General features: G+C 37.8%; 1 protein-coding gene across 3 annotated transcripts; it reads right to left on the bottom strand.

The window, feature by feature from the left end:
• Positions 573-21,948, bottom strand: LOC109226730 (serine/threonine-protein kinase HT1-like). 3 transcript variants are annotated; one of them, XR_002068114.1, is made up of 13 exons: positions 21,115-21,948; positions 20,576-20,650; positions 20,393-20,497; positions 20,028-20,113; positions 8,864-8,984; positions 7,207-7,286; positions 6,989-7,051; positions 6,760-6,878; positions 6,466-6,551; positions 6,115-6,236; positions 2,078-2,209; positions 1,413-1,598; positions 573-1,096 (listed from the first exon to the last, which is right to left on the bottom strand). XR_002068114.1 is itself a non-coding variant. In XM_019391574.1 (12 exons), the coding sequence occupies exons 1-12, from the start codon at positions 21,535-21,537 to the stop codon at positions 1,090-1,092; spliced, it is 1,419 nt and encodes a 472-aa protein (XP_019247119.1). In that variant the 5' UTR covers positions 21,538-21,946; the 3' UTR covers positions 573-1,089. The 3 variants fall into 3 exon arrangements, 2 of the variants coding, with proteins under 2 accessions (XP_019247119.1, XP_019247120.1); XM_019391574.1 differs by lacking the exon at positions 1,413-1,598 and having other exon boundaries at positions 21,115-21,946; XM_019391575.1 differs by lacking the exons at positions 573-1,096; positions 1,413-1,598 and having other exon boundaries at positions 2,074-2,209; positions 21,115-21,946.

Raw genomic sequence — 23,139 nt, forward strand, 5'->3', positions numbered from 1 at the left:
GAATCAACTCTAAAAGCAGTCATTGAATGGTAGTTCTGACAAAAATATTGAGGACTTTGTTTCAAAGGTTTCTTGCATCTTTATACTTTGAATTGCTAGTTTCTAGCAATAGATCGCAATGCTATCAAAGCTGTATGTTATGTTCATTCAACCTTCCCTTCAAGATTAATAATTCCCTAAGTTTGGGATTCTATTGCTAGCATTAAATAAGGGCTCGTTTGTTCTTTGTAGTACATAAATCCTTGTGAGGATTTCACTTAGTTGAATCCACATAGTCATGACTAGTATATTGACTCTACATTGAGAACGTTTGGGAATGAATGAGGTATCAAGTGTACTCGGAAATGGTAACAATATATAGGGAATGGTCAAGCAGCTGTTTCATTTTTATTCGTCCATGGCGATTCATTTTTATTTCCTTTTTCCTTTATTAATATTCATTTTGTTACAAACTTCTAACGGAAGGCAATTGTTAATTGAAAGAAGATAGTTCCAGGTAAACGTCTACCTTTATCTTATGAAATTGAATGTGTTTACAATTTGTTCAGGAAGAAAGGAATGGGACGGCAAGAAGAGAAAATGGAATGCTAGTGTTCTTTAAAAATCAAACAAGAAAAGGAAAATAAGAAGAATAGAAATAGTTGGATATGAAGTAGTATCCAGTTTTTCTTATATAACCTTTTGTTTTCTCCTCGTAAAGCAAAATATACTTGGTTCACACCATGTTGAAATACTAGAGATTAAACAAAGATGCTTCACACACACACACACACACACACACACACACACACACATATATATATATATATATATATATATAGTGGAGTTCAAACTTACTGAGAACAGGAGACAAGATGGGAGAGCCAAGATTTAATGGTAACCCCATTTCCTTCACCCTGCAAATCTGCCTTTTATTTGGTTAACCACAATATAAAGCTTTCAAGGAATCACGCGAATAGAAGGTTTCTTATTAGGTTTATCACAATTTTCCGCGCGATCAATTTTGAGTGGAAAGCTCCACGAGAATCTTTCGCTGATAAGCTCAATTGGCTTCATTTTTGTCCGCGTCTTTGCACTTTGTATGCACGCTTATAACCTGCACCGAAGATGTTTTGAATTAGGTAAGGAAGAGAATCAGTATTAGCAGCATAGACCAACACATATTTGAATTCATTTTGCAAATATTCCTTGCAATGGCAAACCAATATTGTAAAGTATTTTTGTTGGCTCGTCACACGTAGTTGATATTGTGCTAAGGAAAATAATGGGGAGAAAAAAAAGTTAACAAGAACGTGAATAAGTTAACAAGAAATCTGGTTTACAAATTTGACATGGCCACCACCTGAATATATTTTCAGCACCACTGACACCTAACAACATGACGCTAGAATGACTCTGACACATTTGGTTACCTTGGTAAAATTGGAACTCTCTTTTTTTTCTAACCGTGGTGTCCAGGCCAACTTGTTTGCACCTCGACTAATTTTATGGAATATCTGCTATCTCCCACCAGCAACAAGACCAGCTAACTCTGTCCATCAAGGCTTGGAAAGATGGTAAGAAATCACCTAGTATTTTGCCTCCTTTGGAATTTGAACCTGAGACCTCATAATTCTTAACCCTTAGGTGCTGCTAAAATTGAAACTCTTTGATAGAGCAACACTTAAAAATGTAGGGGTTTCTAAACCCATTGATAAGTTCTTGAAAAACAGTACATCAAGCTTATAATTACATCGCATGAGTGTGCTTTTTCTCTGTTTTATCATCTGAGCAGCTATCAACTCACTTCCCTTTTAAATTGTTAAGCAAGTCAGTATTTTCTTTCGCACATGCCTACGTGTGTGTGTGTGTGTGTGTGTGTGTGTGTGAGAGAGAGAGAGAGAGAGAGAGAGAGAGAGAGAGAGAGAGAGTCTTTGCAATCCTATGCTTCTAACACATTATGTAGTCACAATCCCAAGTTCCGCAAAATTGTCAAGAACTCTGACCTTTTTTTCCTCTTAGTTCAAGGCTCTTTTTCATAATATAAATAAATGTTCAATTTCTAGGATATATAATGAATAGGCAACAGAACCATTACCAAGGAAGCTTAAAAGTATCTTTCAACCATCCTTGTTTTGAGCAGTTAGCAGCAATTTTATTCATCCGCACAATGATCTCAGAAAACGTTGGCCGTACAAAAGCTTCTGGATCCCAACATTCTTCAATCAACCTAGAAATACAATACATTGAGCAGAAGTCAAGAGGGAACACAAGTATCGGACTGACTGCACGCCAAATCTAATAAGCCTAATACCAATAGTACACTGCAAGAAACCATCTCTCCCTGCTTAAGGGGCATTGAGGTAGTGCACTGGTCTGAAATTATATAGGTATTGAAATGCCCATAAGCCAATGTTAATTATCCAAAAGCTTATTCTGGTACTCTTTAAAGTTAAGCATATAGAGAAATTAATGAGGTCATGCGCACAACAAAGTCCCAGTTATTTAATCTTGTCATAGATGGACATCAAAAGATGAGCGTTTCACCTAAATGCTCAAGATCTGGGAAGGTCTGACAGGAAGAGTACAAGAAATTGCAGGAAAAGTCATGAGTTCAACAACATGCTAGTTGCACTTGCACCGGGCTGGAGTTTGTACTAAATCACCAAGCCAAGAAAAAATCAATGGCTGAATATAACGACCCAGCAGATCATTTTGGGTTCTAGCATCTCGTTTTGTGATTTGTGACTTCCGTAGGTCCATTTAATGTTTATGACTTGCTGGTATGGATAATTTTGGTCCAAAGAGGTTTGGGAGTGATTTGGAACACTTAGTTCCTAAATGGAAGCTTTAAGTTAAGAGAGTTGACCAAGGTTTGAATTGAGTTTTGATGGTTCCGATAAGTTATGATGATTTTGGACTTGTACATATGTTTGGATTTGATTTTGGAGGTTCCTAGAAGAATTCCATATTATTTGCCGAAAGTTGGCAATTTGAAGAACTTAAGAGTTCATAAGTTTGACCAAGAGCTGACTTTGATGTTATTGGACTTTGATTGGTGTTTCGAGACTTTGGATAGTTTATATAGTTGAATTGAACTTGAGTGCAAAGTTTGGAAGTAAGCCGAAGTATCAAAGTGTGATTCGGACACTCTTTTGAAAGAATGAAGATTTAAGAATTTAAGAGAAATTCTATTCAATTTGAGCCTCGATTCTTTGTTGTGATGTTCCCGTGGATGTTTTGACCATTTGGACAAGTCCATATAGGATATTTGGACTTATAGGAAAGATTGGATGAAGTCCTGAGGGTTTGGGTAAGTTTCTGCGCATTTGGGGCAAGTTTTGGAAGAATTGAGTTGCTGAAACAGGGCTTGCAGTTGGCTTGACTTTAAAAGTGCATGTCTCTCAATCTATAAAGAATCTTGGGATGAGGTTTTGATGAGATTGTATCCCTTTAAGTCTAGTTTCTTGTGGTTCAAGCCGTTCGTCATTCTTACATCTGAGCACAAAGTTATGATCATTTTACTGAAGGGTGGCAGAGTTGTTTTGGTCAGCAGAGTGTTGCAGGTTGCAGCACTACCGCGACATGGGGGGCGTCGCGGCAGTGTATTTTTACCTCCAGATAATTCTTCACAGTATAAATAGAGCCCATTTCGTGTTCTTGGCATTTTTCTCCAATTTTGGAGAGCGGGAGCTCGGTTTTGACCAACTTATTCATCAACCATGATGGAGTAAGTGATTCTAATTCACTTTTATCATCAAGTTAATTTTAACATGAAATCAAGGATTTGGGAGAAATCAAATGAGAAATGGAAGAAAACATAGAAATGGAGAATTGTTGATTTAAGCATGCTAATGACATCAAAATGGAATTTTGATTATAGATTTGGGTTCCGTGGCCATGGCAGTCGGGATCCGATTCCAATTTTTGGTTTTGATGAAGAGGGCGCGGGTTGACTTTTGTTGACTTTTTCTAAATTCATTAAAGATTGGAGCCTTATGGATTGGGATTGATTCCTAAGGTACTATTTGACTTCCTTAAGTGTTGATTGACTAGATTTGAGACATTTGGAGGCTAATAACAACGGAAAGTATTTGTTGGAGAGTCGAAGTTGTTTCGGAAGGAGGCAAGTATCTTGCCTAATCTTAGCTTGAGGGAATTTTTTCTAAAATAAATCTATATGCTACATGCTCGGGGAAGGTGACGTATATGCGAGGTCACGAGCTATATGCATACCGAGGTAATATCATGTTCTGGGTGGATTTTTGGCTTCTTTATACCTTGTTTGGTTGTGTGTTCTACTTGTTATGTGCTTTAATTGATTGAATGACCACGTGAACACAATGAATCATGCTAGAGACAATGTTTAGGTTGATACCTTATTTGAGCATGATGGGCTATCCTTAAGATTGTAAATATACTTGATTTAGCCGTAGTCACACTTATTATTATGAACACACATCTACACCTAATATTCTTGGGACATGCCTTAAATTATTGTATGACTACTTGAACCTTATTATCTTGGTTAGAGACCATGTCTAGGCATTTGATGCTTTATTTGGAGTTGATGGTTATTAAATGACGAATTACATGTTGAAGTTGTAATCATACGTGTAAGCATATACCATACTTCTGGATCATCTCATGAGTACTTGCATACATCCCTTCATCTTTATTTATCATGTCCTAGTAAATTTTATTGATTATCTCTGAGGCATATGCATACATCATTGGAAATGGAAATCTTAATACGCATTGATAATATTAAGGCACATTGGGACATTATGAGCGGATTTATATTGAGATGAATATTGTGGCACGAGGTTTCTGCCGTGTGAATTGTTATGATATTGATATTGATGTGATTCGGTGGGTTCCCATGACAATGGGTTCCTGCATCGCCGCTTGGATATGGTACTGTCCCTCTAGAGTCAGGTGATTACCCATTTGAGCCCTGTGAGCATAAGCACTGGATTGGTGCTTGGTATTGGACACATGGATCTTGTGTCAGGCACAAACGAGTTGTGATGGGGGTGTGTGTTCATGCATAGTTTCGTATCATAATCACGCATGCCATCTACATATGCTATTTGGTGCATTTAATACATGAATATGATTCTTCGGCAGAGTTGGGTACATAGATCTTGTACTCTTCATCATGCATAGACATTTTAGACTCATGTAGAAGCATAAGAATAAATGTTAATTGGCAATTTATAAGGAATTGGATCTTTATCATGTATAGACATTCTATATTCATGTAGGAATATTCGAGCTAATGCTACTTGGTGCATATCTTCTTTGCATGTAAATTTGGTGGATCTGTATATGCTTTGACCCATTCAAATGGAAAAACATGCTTATTATCTCTTTCTTTGCTTGTGCACCTTTATTATAAATACATGTTGTTCCTTGGTTATTTCTTGATTGTCTTCTGGTTATCGTATATGCTTATGAGTTGCACGGGTTATATAAAGTGAGTATCTTTTGACTAAACCTCGCCACTACTTCATTGAGGTCAGTCTTGATAATTACTGAGTACATGGGGTTGGTTGTACTCATATTACACTTCTGCACCTTGCGTGTAGATTTTGGAGCTTAGCGGCTGCGGCATTCGAGGATGAGCATTGAAGACATCAGCATTTCAATTATTAGCAGCCATTTGTTCGTGGTAGCCTAGAATTCTGTATTTCTGTTTATTTATATTCAAACAAATGTTATATTAGTGGCTCATGACTTGTTCTATCAGTTCGTGGGGATAGTTGTGTTGATTTTCGCATTCTTATTTCATTATTTATTTGATGATTCCCACTTCGAATTGTGACTTATGTTAGTTGGTTTACTTAGTGGGTTGGGTTAGGTGTCATCACGACTTGGTGGGATTTTGGATCGTGACACTCAAGAAAATGAAACATACACATCCTTTTTACAAAACCAAAGCAGCAGAAAGGAAATCTTTTCTGACGCCCTTCAAAAAGAATTCATGATACACTTCAATGGCTAGCGGTACAGAACAGAAGACCATGTTAAACTGGAATAATATGTTGCTAATATATAAGCGCATATGAACTGCACAACATGTGATTATACACCCAAGTAATGATAACAAAAACAATAAATAGCGGGACTTACTCTCTAAGCTCCGGAGGATATTTGGATTTCGATCTGAATGCTGGTCTTTGGCCTTCTAAGCACATCAGTCTAGCAGCCTCTTGAGGAGACTTGGTATGAAAAGGTGGTGTTCCCTCCATCATCTGACCCAAACAAAGTAAAATAAAATTCTTGGTGAAATAGAATGTGAAGCAGCAGAGTATCACAGTTCCAGAAGGCTGATAGCCTGATATCAGGATAAATAGAGGATTGAATTGTATTCTCAATAAATCAAGATCATCCAAGTATCAGTAAGCGCTGCACCTAAATGGGACACTATTTCCAAATTAAGCTATAGCATGAATTGAAGTATCTGATAAAAGGAAATCATACCTCATAGAGTACAATGCCAAATGAATATATGTCCACATTCCGGTCAAATATTTCATCTTTATAAATCTCAGGTGCCACATAGGGACCTATAAGTGACAAACAAATGACGAGTAAAGTAATCAACAGAAACACAGCAGGTTCAATCAAAGGTGATTCTTTCATGCTAAACAATATGCTCCAATTCATAACCAAAGTTTCTGATTTATCAAAACTTACCATCAAACAAGCATGTTTTCTCCATATTTAGAAATATTATAATTTAATGTTTATATACTTGAAATTTGAAAAGCTTACTTGAACGGTCAACAGCCTCCGGCTGCACCAACTTTGCTTTGTCAGGTGAAATTTTTGACAATCTAATCAGACCGAATCCTGCAACTTTCAGGAGACCTCCACTGTCCAGCAAAATATTTCTGGCACCTTACCAAAATTTCGAATATTAAAAACAATAGGATATCCCAATGAGAACAGTGAAAATGGTCAGCTAACAGCCTTCGACAAATAAAGCATTTAGTTGCCTTACTTTGGCTCTAGATTACAATGGATAATTGAGTCTGGTTTGCATTCGTGAAGGTAGTTCATACCCCTGAAAATCGACCAACATGGCACAATATAGACACGCTGAGATAAAATAAATAACTGAAAAGTCACAACTTGCCAAAGAGTAAAGCAATTGCCAAAAGACTGATTCAAGCATGAGAGATCAATTCACTTTGTATGACAAATCAAAGATTGACTTACCTAGCAACATCAAGAGCAAATCGTAGCCCCTTAGAAGGAGATAGACGTCCCTTCTTTTGCAGATAGCTACCTAAGTCACCCTGAAAAGTCACAAATAGCGCATGTAATGCCAATTGTCATACTTGCAAGGCTAACATAAAAATTGAGATCATTGGCATACAAAATTCATAAGCATCAACATCTCCACAACACGGAAATTGAAACTGTTGCCAACTCAAGCTAAAAATTTAGCCAATGATTTTTTTTAGTCAAAAGATCCACCAAGTTGGTGGGAGTTAGGACTTAGGAGTAGTCCTAACCTGTATATAAATCAAATAACAAAAGTACATGGAGGAGGACATAAACCATAGCCTCCAGAGCATGATGAACAGTTCTGCTAGACATTCCTATGCAAAAATGCAAAAGAGATGTAGCTAAGATATGGGAGGACTCCTCCATTACAATATTTGAAGAGTCAACTATAAAGCACAAAGCTATGCAGTTTAAGTGTATAACATAGTTAAGCTCCTTCATCTCAGCCATTACTAACAGAGAAGAGATTCTTCTTTGGCCAAAATCTGAATCTTGGGAAGCCATCCTGTTCTTGCTTCAAGTAAGCTCTAACTTGCCTAGGCAATGAAAGATCTTCAGTGAAGACAATCTGGTTCCTGACTTTCTCACCCAAACATGCCATTTGGTCTGCAATCACATTTCCTTCCACGAATATATGAACAAAAAGGAAGGATCCCTTCTGTATCAGATTCAACAATAATCTTTCTTATTGATTATATTAACCAACATAAGAGAATCAGATTCAACAATAATCTTAAGAAAACCTCTATCAATACAGATACGCAACCCTTGTAGAATTGCCATAGCTTCAGCCACATTGTTACTAAAATTCCAAAGTAATCAGCAAATGCTAAAATCATACGCCCATGATGATCCCTTATAATGCAACCCTCTCTGGCACTCCCGGGATTACCCTTGTTACAGCCATCTACATTCATTTTCATCCACCCCTCCTCAGGTCTGGACCATATCACCAATTGACTGTGGATAACTTGTTGTAATTTCTCCACATAAGCACACTTGTCCTCTCATGTTACAGGTAAATTTAACTTAGAGAATAGACATTGCAGAATCAATGACATTAAGTGACACACCTGCCAGATGATATTCCTACTAGACATATATAAATTCTCAAACCTTGCTGCACACCTGTTCTTCCATATTTCCCAACAAATTACAGATGGAAGACACTGTAATAGAACCTTATGCACTTCGTTCTTTGGTATAGTCCGCCACCACTGCATCACCAAACTCCTAACTGATCTTGTTGTATGCCGTATGCCACATGTACTGGAGAAATAATTCCAAACCTGTCTAGCAATGTCACTATCACCAAATAGATGTGAGCTTGTCTCCTGTTGATGTCTGGTACAACAACTACATCTTGAGGGGATCATGATACCAACTCTTTGAATCCCTTAATCTGTTGAAACTTTGTTCTTTAGAAGTCTCATCATCAGAAAAGAAACCTTAAAAGGCATTCTTTTGTTCCATAAGGACCGGTTTCACTTCTAGATGTATATTAACATAAATTGAATTGATAAAAGAGGTGAACAAGCAAAGTTGTTAGGTGATAGGTTAGTGTTAAGAGATTGACAGAGCCTACCCTTGGATGATACTCAGAGACTATCATCATTGGTATATTTTGTGTGACTGCTCCAACAAACTGAACAACATTTGGATGCCGTACTTTTTCTAGCAAAGTTAATTCATGTTTGAAAGCATCTCTGCATACAAACGTGGAAATAAGGCAAAGTTAGACATCCAATCCAAAAACAATTCATGGAACTATAATTTGCTCAATACTTATCAAAAGAGAAAAAGTAATAAGCATCTGCTTGAGTGAAGCAAGGAACAACACATTAAAACAGATTTTAAGCAGCCGCAAGGCTTATATAAGAATGAAGATAGTCTGCAAAAATAAAATATGATGTACTTAGCCTGAATGTTGACTTCTCTGACTGTTGAAAGATTTAAATACTGAGAAAACATACAACATGGTGCATAAGATTTAAATAATTGAGAAATTAAAGCATAATGACACTAATGTTTCTCCTGAAAAACAGGGAAATTACAAATGCCCGGCTTCCTGTTAATGTCTCCAAGTCTAATTGGAAACTTGTGGCGACAATAGCAATGAAGATTACCAATTTTTCATAATATATACAGTCAACAAGAAAAGGGAAGTAGTAACCCCTCAATCCCAATTTGAGGATAAGAGTATCTTTGCAATTCCTTCCTCAATCCCTCAACCCCTCAATCCCAATTCCTTTTCTGTTTTAGATTGTCCCAAAATAAATGATACCTATTACATCCCGTATTTTCGTACGTCAAGTTGCGACATAAGGTAATAGATGTGAGCTCGAAGGGTAAGAGTATCTTTGAGGATTATAAGTGTTTATACCATGTTTAATAAGTGTTAAGTATATGTTGGAAGAGGTTAGAAGTTAATTGAATCCAAAAGAATAAGTATCGGCGAAATTTCTGGACTTATGGAGTCACTTTCGAATCGTACATTGGAGGTATGGACCACTGTTATAACTTATAACCCTTACTTTTGGGGTAATACTAGGAGTTGTTAACATGCTAAGAAGGTATTGAATATTTGTTAGCTTAATTGTAGTGATTTGATTAGCTTAATTATAAAGATCTTATTTGATTAGCTTAATTATAGGGATCTTATTTTATTTAATTGTAATTAGCATTATTGTCTTTGATTGTCTTTCCTAAATTAGAGATAGGACTGATTGTATAAATATCCTAGTCCATAGGTTGTACGGACATTGAAATATACAAAGAAGCCTTTTCTTCTTCTCAAATTCAACATGGTATCAGAGTCATTGTTGCTTTTTTGAGGTGAGTTATCTCCCTCTGCAACGCTAGGGTTCCTTTTGTATCAAAAAGGTCGAGTTTTTCTCCCTGGGTGTCGCCGACACATTTCGAGCCTACCTTGTCAGTTTCATCAATTTTGGAGAAGTAGAGGTACGATTCCAACGTATTAGAACCAATTTTTTTCAGCCAGCTCTCCCCATTTTTCTTCTTTGAAGAGTAACCAGGTTCACTGCTCCTTGATTATGCAGAAAAGATTTATTTTTTGCTTGAATTGTTATTTTTTCAAATTATAGGAGACTCAAAGGCGGTAGTTATCAATTCTGTAGACAATATTGTTTCACATGGTATTTCACAAATTAGTGTGGTAAAATTGGGAAGGGGTTGGTACATATCTTGCTTGGTCAAGATCTTGTTTGCTTTTTATTGAGTCTAGAAAGCTACTTGGTTATATTACTAAAGAAAGAAAGCATCTGTTGTGACTGATGCTAGTTATAGCCAATGGAATTCCGAATAATTCCCTTGTTATGACATGGTTGTTGAATACAATGCACCCTCGAATTTCTAAACAGTATTTACTGCTTGATACTGCTGCAAAAATTCAGGAATTTAACTAATGTGCACTTACTCTCGCAAGGGAAATGATGCCCAGATTTTTGAAATTCGAAATAAAATTCATGCAGCTAAGCAAGGTGAATTGATTATCACTAATTACTATTCCGAGTTAAGTGGGTTGTGGCAAGAGATTGACTGTTAACAGGATCTCCAAGCAAAGTGTACTGATGATGCAGTCTCTTTCAACAATTGGTTGAAAAGGAAAGGGTCTATAATTTTCTGGCCGGTTTGAACCAAGAATATGATCATATCAGGATTTAAGTTCTCTGTAAAGTTCATTTTCCTTCTCTTGAGGATGCATATTCTTATGTTCAATAGGAAGAGAACCGACGAGGAGTCGTGCTTTATTCAATACCAATGGAGAAGTTCGGGTTAACTGTGTCTTGTGAGCAACCAAAGGCATTCACTTGTGATAAAGATTACATGCACTGTGATTACTGTAGAAAGCCAAGGCATACAAAGGAGACATGTTGGAAACTATATGGTTGACCAACTAGAGGTTGTGGAGGAAAACGTATAGGTCCATCAACGGGTCAGGCTAATATTGCAGAAAATATGGAGACATCCAAGGAAACTACTTCTGGAGAAGCATTGCCTTTGGATGAAGTTCAGCATCTTCGTCGTCTCTTGAATAAACTTGACTCTTCTAATGTTGCTACTTCCAATCAGTATTGTCTTTAATGCTCACCTTAATTCTTGGTTTATTGATTCTGGTGCAAATAGACACATGACAGGCTCCCCTAAAGGCTTTCAAAACTACTCTCCTAGTCCTAATGGGGATAATGTCAGAATAACCAATGGCTCCCTAACTCATATCTCTGGAACAGGTTCTGTTCTCCGTACACCTGATATTACATTATCATATGTCCTTCATGTACCTGAGTTTCCCGTTTACCTGTTATCTGTTAGCGCCATCACCAAAAAATTAAACTGTAGCATCGAGTTCTTTCCTGATATTGTGATTTTCACAATCTTCAAATAAGGAAGAGGATTGGCAACGGTAGATTGCATGATGACTTATATTGGATTGATGGAACTCGAGACTTTGTTCAGGTCTATTTTGGAGGAAATAAAGATGTCAACCAAGAAATAATACAGTGGCATCGAACGGGTATGCCATGAGCTCATGATCTATACTACCAATTCTTGGGATTTTCGCATAAAAGATCATACCAATATGTAATTCTTTTATATCCTAGTTTGTTTTCTAGAACCGAGTTTGAATCTTTATTTTGCGGTGCTTGTGAATTTGCCAAGCATACTAGAAACTCTTATCCTTTGAGTATAATAAAAGTACGACACATTTTTTAGACTATTCATTCTGATGTATGAGGTCCCACTCAAACAGTTTCTTTGTCTGGTAGTCGATGGTTTGTTACCTTATTGATTGTTGCACTAGGATGACTTGGGTGTATTTGTTGAAGGCCAAAAGTGAAGTTTTCTCCTGCTTTCAGTCTTTTCATAAGCTGATTAGTACTCAATTTGGGGTTAAGGTAAAAATCATACGAACTAACAATGGCACAAAATACATGGATAAAAATTTTGGTGCTTATTTAGAGTCTTATGGGATAATCCATCAAACCAGTTGTCCTTATACTAGTGCACAAAATGGAGTTGCTGAAAGAAAAAATAGGCATTTGTTAGAAGTGACTAGATCTCTTATGTTTACCATGAATCTACCAAAACCTTACTGGGTGGATGCCATTCTAGTAGCTGCCTATCTTCATCAATAGAATTCCACTTAAAACCCTCAATTTACAGAGTCCTTTGCAAGCTTTAAAGGGTAAGAATGATTATATTGTTCCTCTGAAGGTATTTGGGTGTCTGCTTTGTTCATACTAGAAACTCTGGGAAACGTGATCCTAGAGCTCTTAAGTGTGTCTTTATTGGGTATTCTCCAACACAGTACGAGTACAAATACTATCATCCTCCCTCCAAGAGATCCTTCGTCAGCATGGATGTTACTTTTCGAGAATCTAAGCCCTATTTCAGTATTACACCATCACCTCTTCGGGGGGAGAGCTATAAGGAGGAAGAGATGATTCCTAAGTTCCACTTTTGAAACCATTGCCACTACCACTAGGGAAAATGAAATTGGAGAAAGAATTCAGAGCGAGACTATTGGGCATTTGGATAGGCCTGATTTGAAAACTTACTCAAAGGAGAAATAGAGTAGAAGAAGTCATCAAGCAATCTGCCGAAACTAAACCTTCTTCTATTGGTGAGTATGTACATTTCCTAATGAGTTAAATCTGCCTATGCTCACAGAAAAGCAGTCAGCTCTTGCATCACCAAACATCTTTTATCTAATTTTGTCTCCTATAATTCTTTGTCTCCCTCCTATACAGCCTTTGCCTTGTCTATTTCTTCTATGTCAATTCCCTAGAATTGGAGAGAAGCTTTTGCAGATCCTAAATGGAAGCAAGCTATGAATGAAGAATGAAGACCTTGTCAAAAAATAAAACATGGGAACTTGTCACTTCACCACCAGACAAGAAGTTGGTTGGCTGCAAATGGGCCTTCAATGTGAAACACACAGCTCAATTGAAAGATTCAAAGGAAAATTGGTGGCTAAAGGATTCACTCAGGCTTATGGAGTGGATTATCAAGAGACATTTGTCCATGTTGCTAAAATGAACACTATCAGAATTCTTTTGTCTTGTGCAGCTAATCTTGATTGGGACTTACAACAGTTCGATCTGAAGAATGCATTTCTTCATGGAGACTTAGAAGAAAAGGTGCATGTGGAGATTCCTCCTGGATTTGATACTGAAGAGAGACAGGGAAAGGTGTGCAGATTGAAGAAAGCTTTGTACGGATATAAGAAATCTCCTAGAGCCTGGTTTGACAAATTCTACAAAGCAATGATCTTTTTTGGTTACCAATAAAGCAATGTTGATCACACTCTTTATTAGACATCAAAGCGGTAAACTCACTCTTCTCATAGTTTATGTTGATGACATAGTAATGACAGGAGATGACAAAGAGGAATTAACCCGATTGAAGAAACTATTAACAAGAATTAGAGATCAAGGATCTAGGAAAACTACAGTATTTCTTGGGAATTGAGGTTGCTAGATCAAAAAGTGGAATCTTCATTTCTCAAAGTACATTCTGGATCTCTTGAAAGAAACTAGTATAATTGGTTGCAAACCAACAAAATCACCCATTGAGTGCAATCACAAGCTACAAACAGGGGTTGGAGAATCAATTTATAAGGAGAGATATCAGAGGTTGGTTGGAAGGCTTATTTATCTCTCTCACACTAGACCAGACATAGCTTATTCAGTGAGCTTAGTGACTCAGTTTATGCATGATCCCCGAGACTCTCATATGCAAGTTGTCTTCCATATTTTGCGGTATTTGAAGCCTTTCTTTAATCATGGTCACCTCCGGATAGAGGCCTAAACAGATGCAGATTGGACTGGGTATCTAGATGATAGAAGATCTACATCCGGTTAGCGTACACTCGTAGGAGGGAACTTAGTCACTTGGAGAAGCAAGAAGCGAAGTGTAGTTGCCAGATCATGTGCGGAATCAAAATATAGAGTTATGGCCTAGGGTGTTTGTGAACTTATTTGGTTGCAAAAGTTATTAGAGGAATTGGGACTGTCTGAAAAAGGAACTTTCCTTGTACTGCAATAACAAGGCTGCAATCAGTATAGCTAATAATCATGTTCAACATGACCGAACAAAGCATGTTGAAATTGATAGGCACTTCATTAAAGAAAAGGTTATAAGTGGTATCCTGAGGTTGCTTCATGTGTCGTCAGAGAAACAGCTAGTTGATGTACTTACAAAAGGTCTCAACAAACGGATTTTCCATACATTGATTTGCAATTGGGCATGTGCGACATCTTTGCACCAACTTGAGGGGGGTATTGAATATTTGATTAGCTTAATTGTAGTGATTTGATTACTTAATTATACGGATCTTATTTGATTAGTTTAATTATAGGGATCTTATTTTATTTGATTATAATTAGCATTATTGTCTTTGATTGTCTTTCCTAAATTAGAGATAGGACTGATTGTATAAATATCCTAGTACATAGGTTGTACAGATATTAAAATATACAAAAAAGTCTTTTCTTCTTCTCAAATTCAACAAAAGGTCTTGTGATAAGGTATTTGAATCATATAATAGTTGTATGATAAGTATTGAAATCAAGCAAGTTGTAAAACAAAAGACAGCAAAAGTTATCGCAAGTTATGTTCAAAAGTTTACGGAAATTTGGGTCTGATGTCACTAAATTTTTCTCCCAATACAAATTGAAGTTCTACAAGTCTAGTTTCCGACGCATTAAATCATTCGTCGATAATACATCGGCATAGGGAGATATGCGCGTTTTAGCCGGACTGCACGGGCAGCCCTATTGGGAACCACATAGGCGGTGGAGATTATATTTTGATGTTATAAAGTGGGGCAGCACTTTTCTCACTTCATTTTTCATCCAAAACAGAACCCTAAGCTCCCTAAATTCTCCAAAAGCCACTCCCCATCATTCAAACAAATCCCACCAAGGTTATAAGGTAATTCTTCCTTCGCAAAGATCATAATACTCGTATAAGCTTGTTCTTTTCTTGTTGTAGTTGATTTGTGGATTCCTTCAAGTTGAAGTAAGCTCAAGTTAGGGGTTGTTCGTGTTGTGTAAGGTAAGAATCTCCTTCTTCAACATGTCTTTGCGCATACCTAAGTCTTGGTTAAGTTGTTGAAGTAAGAACTTGCGGAATCAGCTATCGAAAGTCATATATAGCTTGTTGTATTTGCTGGACTGTTTTGGAGTTGTTTTTATGTTGTCTTATAGCTGGAAATCATGGAGTAAGACTTGAGTATGTTGTTAATGTTGTTGCTCTGTACCTTGAAAGAAAGAAGGGTTTAAAGTGTAGCTTTACTAGTTGTAACCCGAGCTTGTCGCTCGACGTATCGTTTGTGTTGGTTGAAGAGATAAATATGTAGTTACTGGTTGTTATGATTGTTGTTGTTGTTGGGAACCTGAGGTTTTAAAAGGAACAGGGAGATGTTGCCCTTTTTTTTATAGAATAACTTTGTCGTTCGATATATGATAGTTGTATCATTCGTAGCTTGACGATAGCATCATTATCATTGATTGTAGATTGAGGTGCTGCTCAAGTTAAGCGTATTGAGTTGTTGAACAGTTGACAAAAGGTATGTAAAGGCTATTTCTCTTCTTAGATAGTATGAATCCATAGTCAAGTAAGTTCTGAACAAAGTATACCCAAGAAAAGTTATTCGTACCATGTTGTGTTATTCCATCTTGCTCGTGACGTAACTATCCGTTGTTGGGAATTCCTATTTAGTTTAGCATTGTTCCATGTCTGGTTGAGAAATAGAGAGTATACATGTGTCATTTACTGTATTACTATATACCTACGGGGCTAGACAGATGCGCGACATGCCTTCGAGGCTGGACAGATGCCTTTAGTGCGATACAGTTGCCTACGGGGCTATACATATACTCACCGATCCCTATATGAGTCCGGATAGTTTATTTCGGTACTACTTATATGATATGAGTCGGAGACAGGTTAGTATGTTTCTAGATTATCAGTGACTCCTCATATTACATTCAGTGTATCATGTATGTCAGTTCAGTTTCAGTTTCAGTTATTCAATTGCCTTACATGCTCGGTACATTATTTCGTGTTGACGCCCCCTTTTGCCGGGGGCGCTGCATTTCATGCCCACAGATCCTAACAGTTAGAGAGATAGGCCTCAGCAGTACGCGCGCCAGCATACAGCTTGATTGGTAAGCTCCACATTATCCGGAGTTACCAGGTCTAGAGTTTTGTTATATATTCAGACAGTATGGGTAGGCTGGGACCTTGTCCCGACCATAGTAATGTTGTATTCTGTAGAGGCTTATGGACATATCCTATGCGTAGAGACATCAGCATGGAGGCCTTGTCGGCCCGTTTAGGTATATATATTTTAATTTGCTTTCCGTTCAGTTGAAATTAGTAGTTCATTCCTCAAATTTTCATAAGTTATGGCCCTGCTGGCCTAAGATAATACAGAAAGGTATTCAGCTGGCCTTGTCGGCCTAAGTTGTCATATATGTTCAGACAACATAAGTTCCAGTAGGTACGCTCGGTCAAGTAAGGCACAGGGTGCCAGTCTCGCCTCCCCCGATTTGGGGCGTGACAAACTTTGTACGGGAGCAGGTGTGTCCTAGGGAGTTCACAACCCGTGTCTAGTAGAGCCTTATTTATGGATGTGTTGTGCACCACATTTATAAATAGGAGACTACAGGGCATTTATGACCGATAGTAGTGAGAAAGTACGAAAAGGGTTATTTGAACCATGAATTTAGAGTTAAATGCAGTAGTACGCGCGCTTTAGATATGACGGCATTATCTATAGAGTGTTCATGTTGAGACTCTACAAACCATAAGAGCTTCCACTGCACCTTTAGGTAAACGGAGCTAAGTTGATGATAAAGGTGATGGCTTAAGTATTTTAAAGGATTTCAAATTTAGATAATCCTATACCATTTGGATAAGGTTAACATTGTAACCAGTGCAACCAGCCGTCTATCCACGAGCGGCCTGATTGATTTGGGGGCAAAGGAAAGAAGTTGGCCAAGAGATGCATCAATTAGCTAGGGAGATATGCGTGTTTTAGGGACAACCCAGTAGGGTTTCCAATACACTTCCTCAGCATAGACACATGAAATATCGGACAGACAGATTCTAGCTCTAAAGGCAATTCTAGCTTTTAGGCTACTTGACCTATCCTCAGAATGATTCTATAGGGCCCATTGGCATAGGGAGATATGCGCGTTTTAGCCGGACAGCGCAGGCAGCCCTATTTGGAACCGCGTAGGCGGTGGAAATTATATTTTGATGTTATAAAGTGGGGCAGCCCTTTACTCACTTCATTTTTCATCCAAAACAAAACCCTAAGCTCCCTAAATTCTCCCAAAGCCCCTCCCTATCATTCAAGCAAATTCCACGAAGGTTATAAGGTTCTTCCTTCACAAAGATCGTAGTACTCGTATAAGCTTGTTCTTTTCTTGTTGTAGTTGATTTGCAAGTTGAAGTAAGCTCAAGTTAGGGGTTGTTCGTGTTCTGTAAGGTAAGAATCTCCTTCTTCAACATGTCTTTGCGCATATCTAAGTCTTGGTTAAGTTGTTGAAGTAAGAACTTGCGGAATCGGCTATCAAAAGTCATATATAGCTTGTTGTATTTGCTGGACTGTTTTGGAGTTGCTTTTATGTTGTCTTATAGCTGGAAATCATGAAGTAACACTTGAGTATGTTGTTAATGTTGTTGCTATGTACCTTGACAGAAAGAAGGGTTTAAAGTGTAGCTTTACTAGTTGTAACCCGAGTTTGTCGCTCGACGTATCGTTTGTGTTGATTGAAGAGCTAAATGTGTAGTTGCTGGTTTTTGTGATTGTTGTTGTTATTGGGAACCTGAGATTGTAAAAGAAACAGGGGAGATGTTGCCCGTTTTGTTATAGGATAAGCTTGTCGTTCGATATATAATAGTTGTATCATTTGTAGCTTGACGATAGCGTCATTATCATTGATTGTAGATTGAGGTGCTGCTCAAGTTAAGCGTATTGAGTTGTTGAGCAGTTGATGAAAGGTATGTAAAGGCCATTTCTCTTCTTTCGATGGCATGAACCCATAGTTAAGTAAGTTCCGAACATAGTATACCCAAGAAAAGTCATTGGTAAAGATCTCATGTTGTGTTATTCCATCTTGCTCGTGACGTAGCTATCCCTTGTTGGGAATCCTATTCAATTTAGCATTATTCCATGTCTAGTTAAGAAATCAAGAGTATACATGTGTCCTTTATTGTTTGCTATACACCTACGGGGCTAGACAGATGTGCGCCATGCCTTCGGGGCTAGACAGATGCCTTCGGGGCTATACAGTTGCCTACGGGGCTATACAGTTGCCTACGGGGCTATACATGTACACACCGAGCCCTATATGAGGCCGGATAGTTTATTTCGGTACTACTTATATTATATGAGCCAGAGATAGGTAAGTATGCTTCCAGATCATCATTGACTCCTAACATTACATTCAGTATATCATGTATGTCAATTCAGTTTCAGTTTCAGTTATTCAGTTGCCTTAAATGCTCGGTACATTATTTCGTACTAACGCCCCTTTTGCGGGGGCGCTGCATTTTGTGCTTGCAGGTCCCGATAGTTAGAGAAATAGGCCTCGGCAGTAGGCAAGCTAGTATACAGCTTTATTGGTAAGCTCCACATCATCCGGAGTTACCAGGTCTAGAGACAGTATGGGTCAGCATGGTGACCTTGTCGGCATGTATATGTATTATATTTTGGATTTCTTCCCATTCAGTTCGTAGTTGTTCATTCCTCAGATTTTCATAAGCTATGGCCTTGCTAGCATAAGATATTGCAGAAAGGTATTCAGTTGGCCTTGTCGGCCTAAGCTATGTTCAGATAACACAAGTTTCAGTAGGTACGCTCGGTTAAGTAAGGCACCGGGTGCCAGTCTCGCCTCCCCGGATTTGGGGCGTGACAATACCTTTCTATATTTCGAATCAATACCAACTTTAAACTTCTCATTTTACACTGAATGAGATGATTTATAGCCAAAGAAAAATCTATGGCATGTTTTAAACCACAAGTTTCAAAAGTGTTCCTTTCTTAAACTTTGTGTCTAGTCAAGCACCTTCACATAAATTGGACAGAGGAGTATCAGTTTCAGGGAGACGATGACCTCTGGGAGTAGCAGTAAATGCAAAAGAAGATTATGTAACATTGCATTCCAAGTCTTGGGGGTTCAAAGAAATGTTAGGATGACACGTAAGAAGAAAGCTACCACAGATGACAAACCCAACTTCTAAATCTTAATTACAGATTAGGATACAAATCAAGGAATCTATCACCTATGTGCAAGTATAGCACATGACAAAATCAACCGATCTACAATAGCATTCTGCCAGCTTCACCAACTTACATGATGTAAACAGTACCATTTCTATCTGACTACAGCTGAATTTTTCTTACCAATGAATTAGTTCATCTTTCTATCAACTTTTTGTTGTTTAGGCAAAATCAGCTTCATCAAAAAGATAACTGAAGTACGTGACTCATCCACACACATATTAGTGAAGCCCTGAGATTGGAGGATCCAAATTAAAAGTCCAAATTAAATTGTCACAGGGGGTTTTACTCTGTAGATAGCGTAATCCAATAAAAAATTTTATATGAGGCTCTCTTGATACAGGACACAAAAGCAAAAATAATTGAGCATCTATAGAACTCTGAGAAGCATCACACATGATATGGGGATTGCAGAGCAGCTGAAACATACATGCTTTCAGGGTCTGTATAGCTATCCTTGTCAAGTATCTTTACCGAAACTTTTGTTCCATTCCATTTGGCAATTTGATATGAACCCTGTAAAAACTTAAAAAAAGAAAATTTAGAAAACTTGTTGAGAACAGATCCAAAACTTATCCAGCCAAAAGCATGGCATGAAACGAAAGTGGGCCTTGTATCTCACGGCTTCACTCAAGAAGCAAAGAAAGATAAGAATGGTTAAAGAATCTAATGTATTCAGGCTTCCTTTAATTTTAAATGGAAGGTAACTTTCACAATTTAAGGCCTAACTGTGCCTTCATCAACCGTAGCATGATTGAAACATCACAATGCTGATTAACAAAACAAATAGCTTGCCTTTGAGATTCCATCGCTTCTGCGGATTTGAAGTTCCAGAGGGTTTAGTTCATATTCTGGAACTTCTCGAGGATTTGCTACAGCCATTGGCGTCTTTCTGTTTTTCTAGCAACATATAACACGCTTCTATGAGTGCCAAAACATAAGGAACCTCAATCTGATTAGGAAACTTGACCCACTTACTGGCGCTCTGGCTCCACGGGCCTTCAAAATGTTGTAAATTTCAGCATTTCCATAGTATTTGGCATCAGCTACTGCCTGTCACAGCCAGTTATAACAGTCAAAGTTGGGTAATAAGGGATAAAGCAACAAGATTTACGTTTAGATATATAGCACTACTAAAGCCAAACTCATAAATTGCTTGATTGTTATAAAATATGAGCCTTTATGGGTTGGTTGCTTGTCCTTAGTTTATCAAAGCATTTTACACATTTATAGGACCTAAATAAGATTATTCGGAGATAAAAAGCTTGTACATATCTTGTTCATCATACGTCAATACTTTCTCAAAGTAGAGAATCTCCACCTGCTAATGCCTATACCATTGCATTGTCAGAACACAAACAGCAAAGTATTTGGATATAACAGAAGGAAGGAGGAAGAAGAAAGCCAAAGGATCCCCATAGTTTGTTTAAATTAAAGGTTTTACTTATCCCTACTGCAATTTACCAAACAACAACAAGAAATAATCCCCAAAGGAGTAAAAATAACAAGATTTATACCGTGCTACCCCAACGATCACGGCCATCCATATTAGCCTTCCTACTCAACAGAAGCTTGACAACTTCGACATGGCCTTCACATGCAGCAATGTGAAGAGCAGTCCTCCCATCCAAATCGATGCTGTCCACATCAATGCCTTCATCCAACAAGTCCTGAACTCCCTTCACATCCCCTTTACACGCCATGAATAACAGCTGCATCGTCGAATCGAGATTGTCTGGCACACTCAGCTCGCCATTTTCATTCGAAGAGCTCCTTCGAATCGGATCAAGCGACGACTGCCTGCCGAAACTGAATCTCAAATTATTCCTCCTTGGATCGAATGAATTCTGCCTCTTGAAACTGAATTTTCCGCTCTTCCTAAAGGATCCTGTTGAGAATTGCCTCAATATCCCTCTCTTTAACTGCGTTGCCACCTCCATTTTTAACCTTTCAAATTGACATAGAGAATAGTTTGATTTGATCAATTATGACTACTCCATGGCTGAAAAACAGCACTTCCACTATAGCAGATGTACAAAGAGAAAATATAAAATTAGAGATCCCGTTCTAATTTACCCAGAAAGTAAACACATGCTTTAGCCGACGAAGAATTAAGGATGGGAAAATATTTTTACAAAGAAGAAGAAAAAAAATATGAAAATGGGTATTTCTACATGGGTGAGCTGATGAAGGATCAAGAAAGGTAAATGGAGAAAAGGAAGAAAGAAGCGGAGTTTGGGGGGGTGTGGGGGCGGGGGGGTGCGAGGGGGTTGTTTAGAATGTGGAGTACTATCGAGAGATAGAGAACAGCTCTGGTCGGGGAGAGGTTGAAAGGGAATGGTACTACACGGTCTAAACGGGTACGCCTATTGTGTGACCAATGGAGGCGGAAACATAGTATGTCAAAACTCTAGCTCGGGTTAGGTTATATCGAATCAAGGCGTATAAGTAGATCGTCGAGCTCGTGATCTCGGGATCGAACAAGATCGATACCTAATAAAATCGAGCAAAACTTGCCGAGTCAAATAACGGAAGGCTAAAATATCCGCAATATCACGACGGAAATCATCAAGAAGAAGCCGATTAATTAGCAAATCATGAGATTTTTTTCCTTTTATAGAATTGTATCAAAGTATGACACCCCTACTATATAAAGGGGGTTTTAGATCATTCCTAGGGCATTGTAACACGCAAAAAGAAAGCAATATACTATTATTTCTAGTTCTTATCATCTTGTTGTTCTGTTCTAACGTTAGTTGAGGCATTTCTTGGCTTGAGGTTGATCAAACTCAAAGGCTAAGGCTGTTCAATTTGTGTAGTTTGCATTTATTTTCTTATCATCAATTTCAATAATAATCTGTTTTCTTAATTTGTACCAAGTTATATCACGTATCCTTAAAACCGCGTATAAACTTAATTGTTATCCAATTTTGAGGCTAAACATGAATAATTTTTTGGTGAAAATTGGAGTTGGAAAAAATTAAAACTAGATGAGCTGAAAATTGAGAGTTGAAAATGATGATTGAATTTGACACACACAATAGAGGAAAGGATGAAATGGAGTCAACATTGAAATCTTTTGTATATCCACGATTTAACCGGAGAAGGCGTTATTCTTGCAAGTGGAAAGTGCCTAGTGGCTTTGCCCCACGAGAATTGAAGCCCCGATTGGACCATTAGTAATTTTTCTCACCCGCGACCACGAGCGAACCCAAGTACTAGTACTTTGCACTAACGTGAACAACTAGGAAAAGTTTGTGTAATATTAGTACTTATAGCTCGTTTGGCCAAGCTGCAAAAATCAGCTTATTTTGAGAAGTGCTTTTTTTTAAAAGTGCATTTCTCAAAAGTACTTTTGGTGAGAAGCAGTTTGTGTTTGGCTAATTAGTTTGAAAAGCACTTCTGAGCAACAATTAGCGTTTGGCCAAGCTTTAAAAAACTGCTTCTAAGTGTATTTTTCTCAAAAGTGCTTCTCACAAAAGTGCTTTTGGAGAGAAGCTATTTTTTTCTGCTTCTCCAAAACTGCTTCTGCTTCTACTCAA

Source organism: Nicotiana attenuata, chromosome 6, assembly GCF_001879085.1.
Source record: "Nicotiana attenuata strain UT chromosome 6, NIATTr2, whole genome shotgun sequence".
NCBI classification, from domain to species: Eukaryota; Viridiplantae; Streptophyta; class Magnoliopsida; order Solanales; family Solanaceae; genus Nicotiana; species Nicotiana attenuata.

Coding starts and splice junctions, on each gene's coding strand:
- LOC109226730 (XM_019391574.1), bottom strand. CDS start 21,537: ATGGAGGTGGCAACGCAGTTAAAGAGAGGGATATTGAGGCAATTCTCA. Junction 6,552..6,759: donor GGAGGCTGTTGACCGTTCAA/GTAAGCTTTTCA, acceptor TGTCACTTATAG/GTCCCTATGTGGCACCTGAG. Junction 6,237..6,465: donor TTGGCATTGTACTCTATGAG/GTATGATTTCCT, acceptor TGTTTGGGTCAG/ATGATGGAGGGAACACCACC.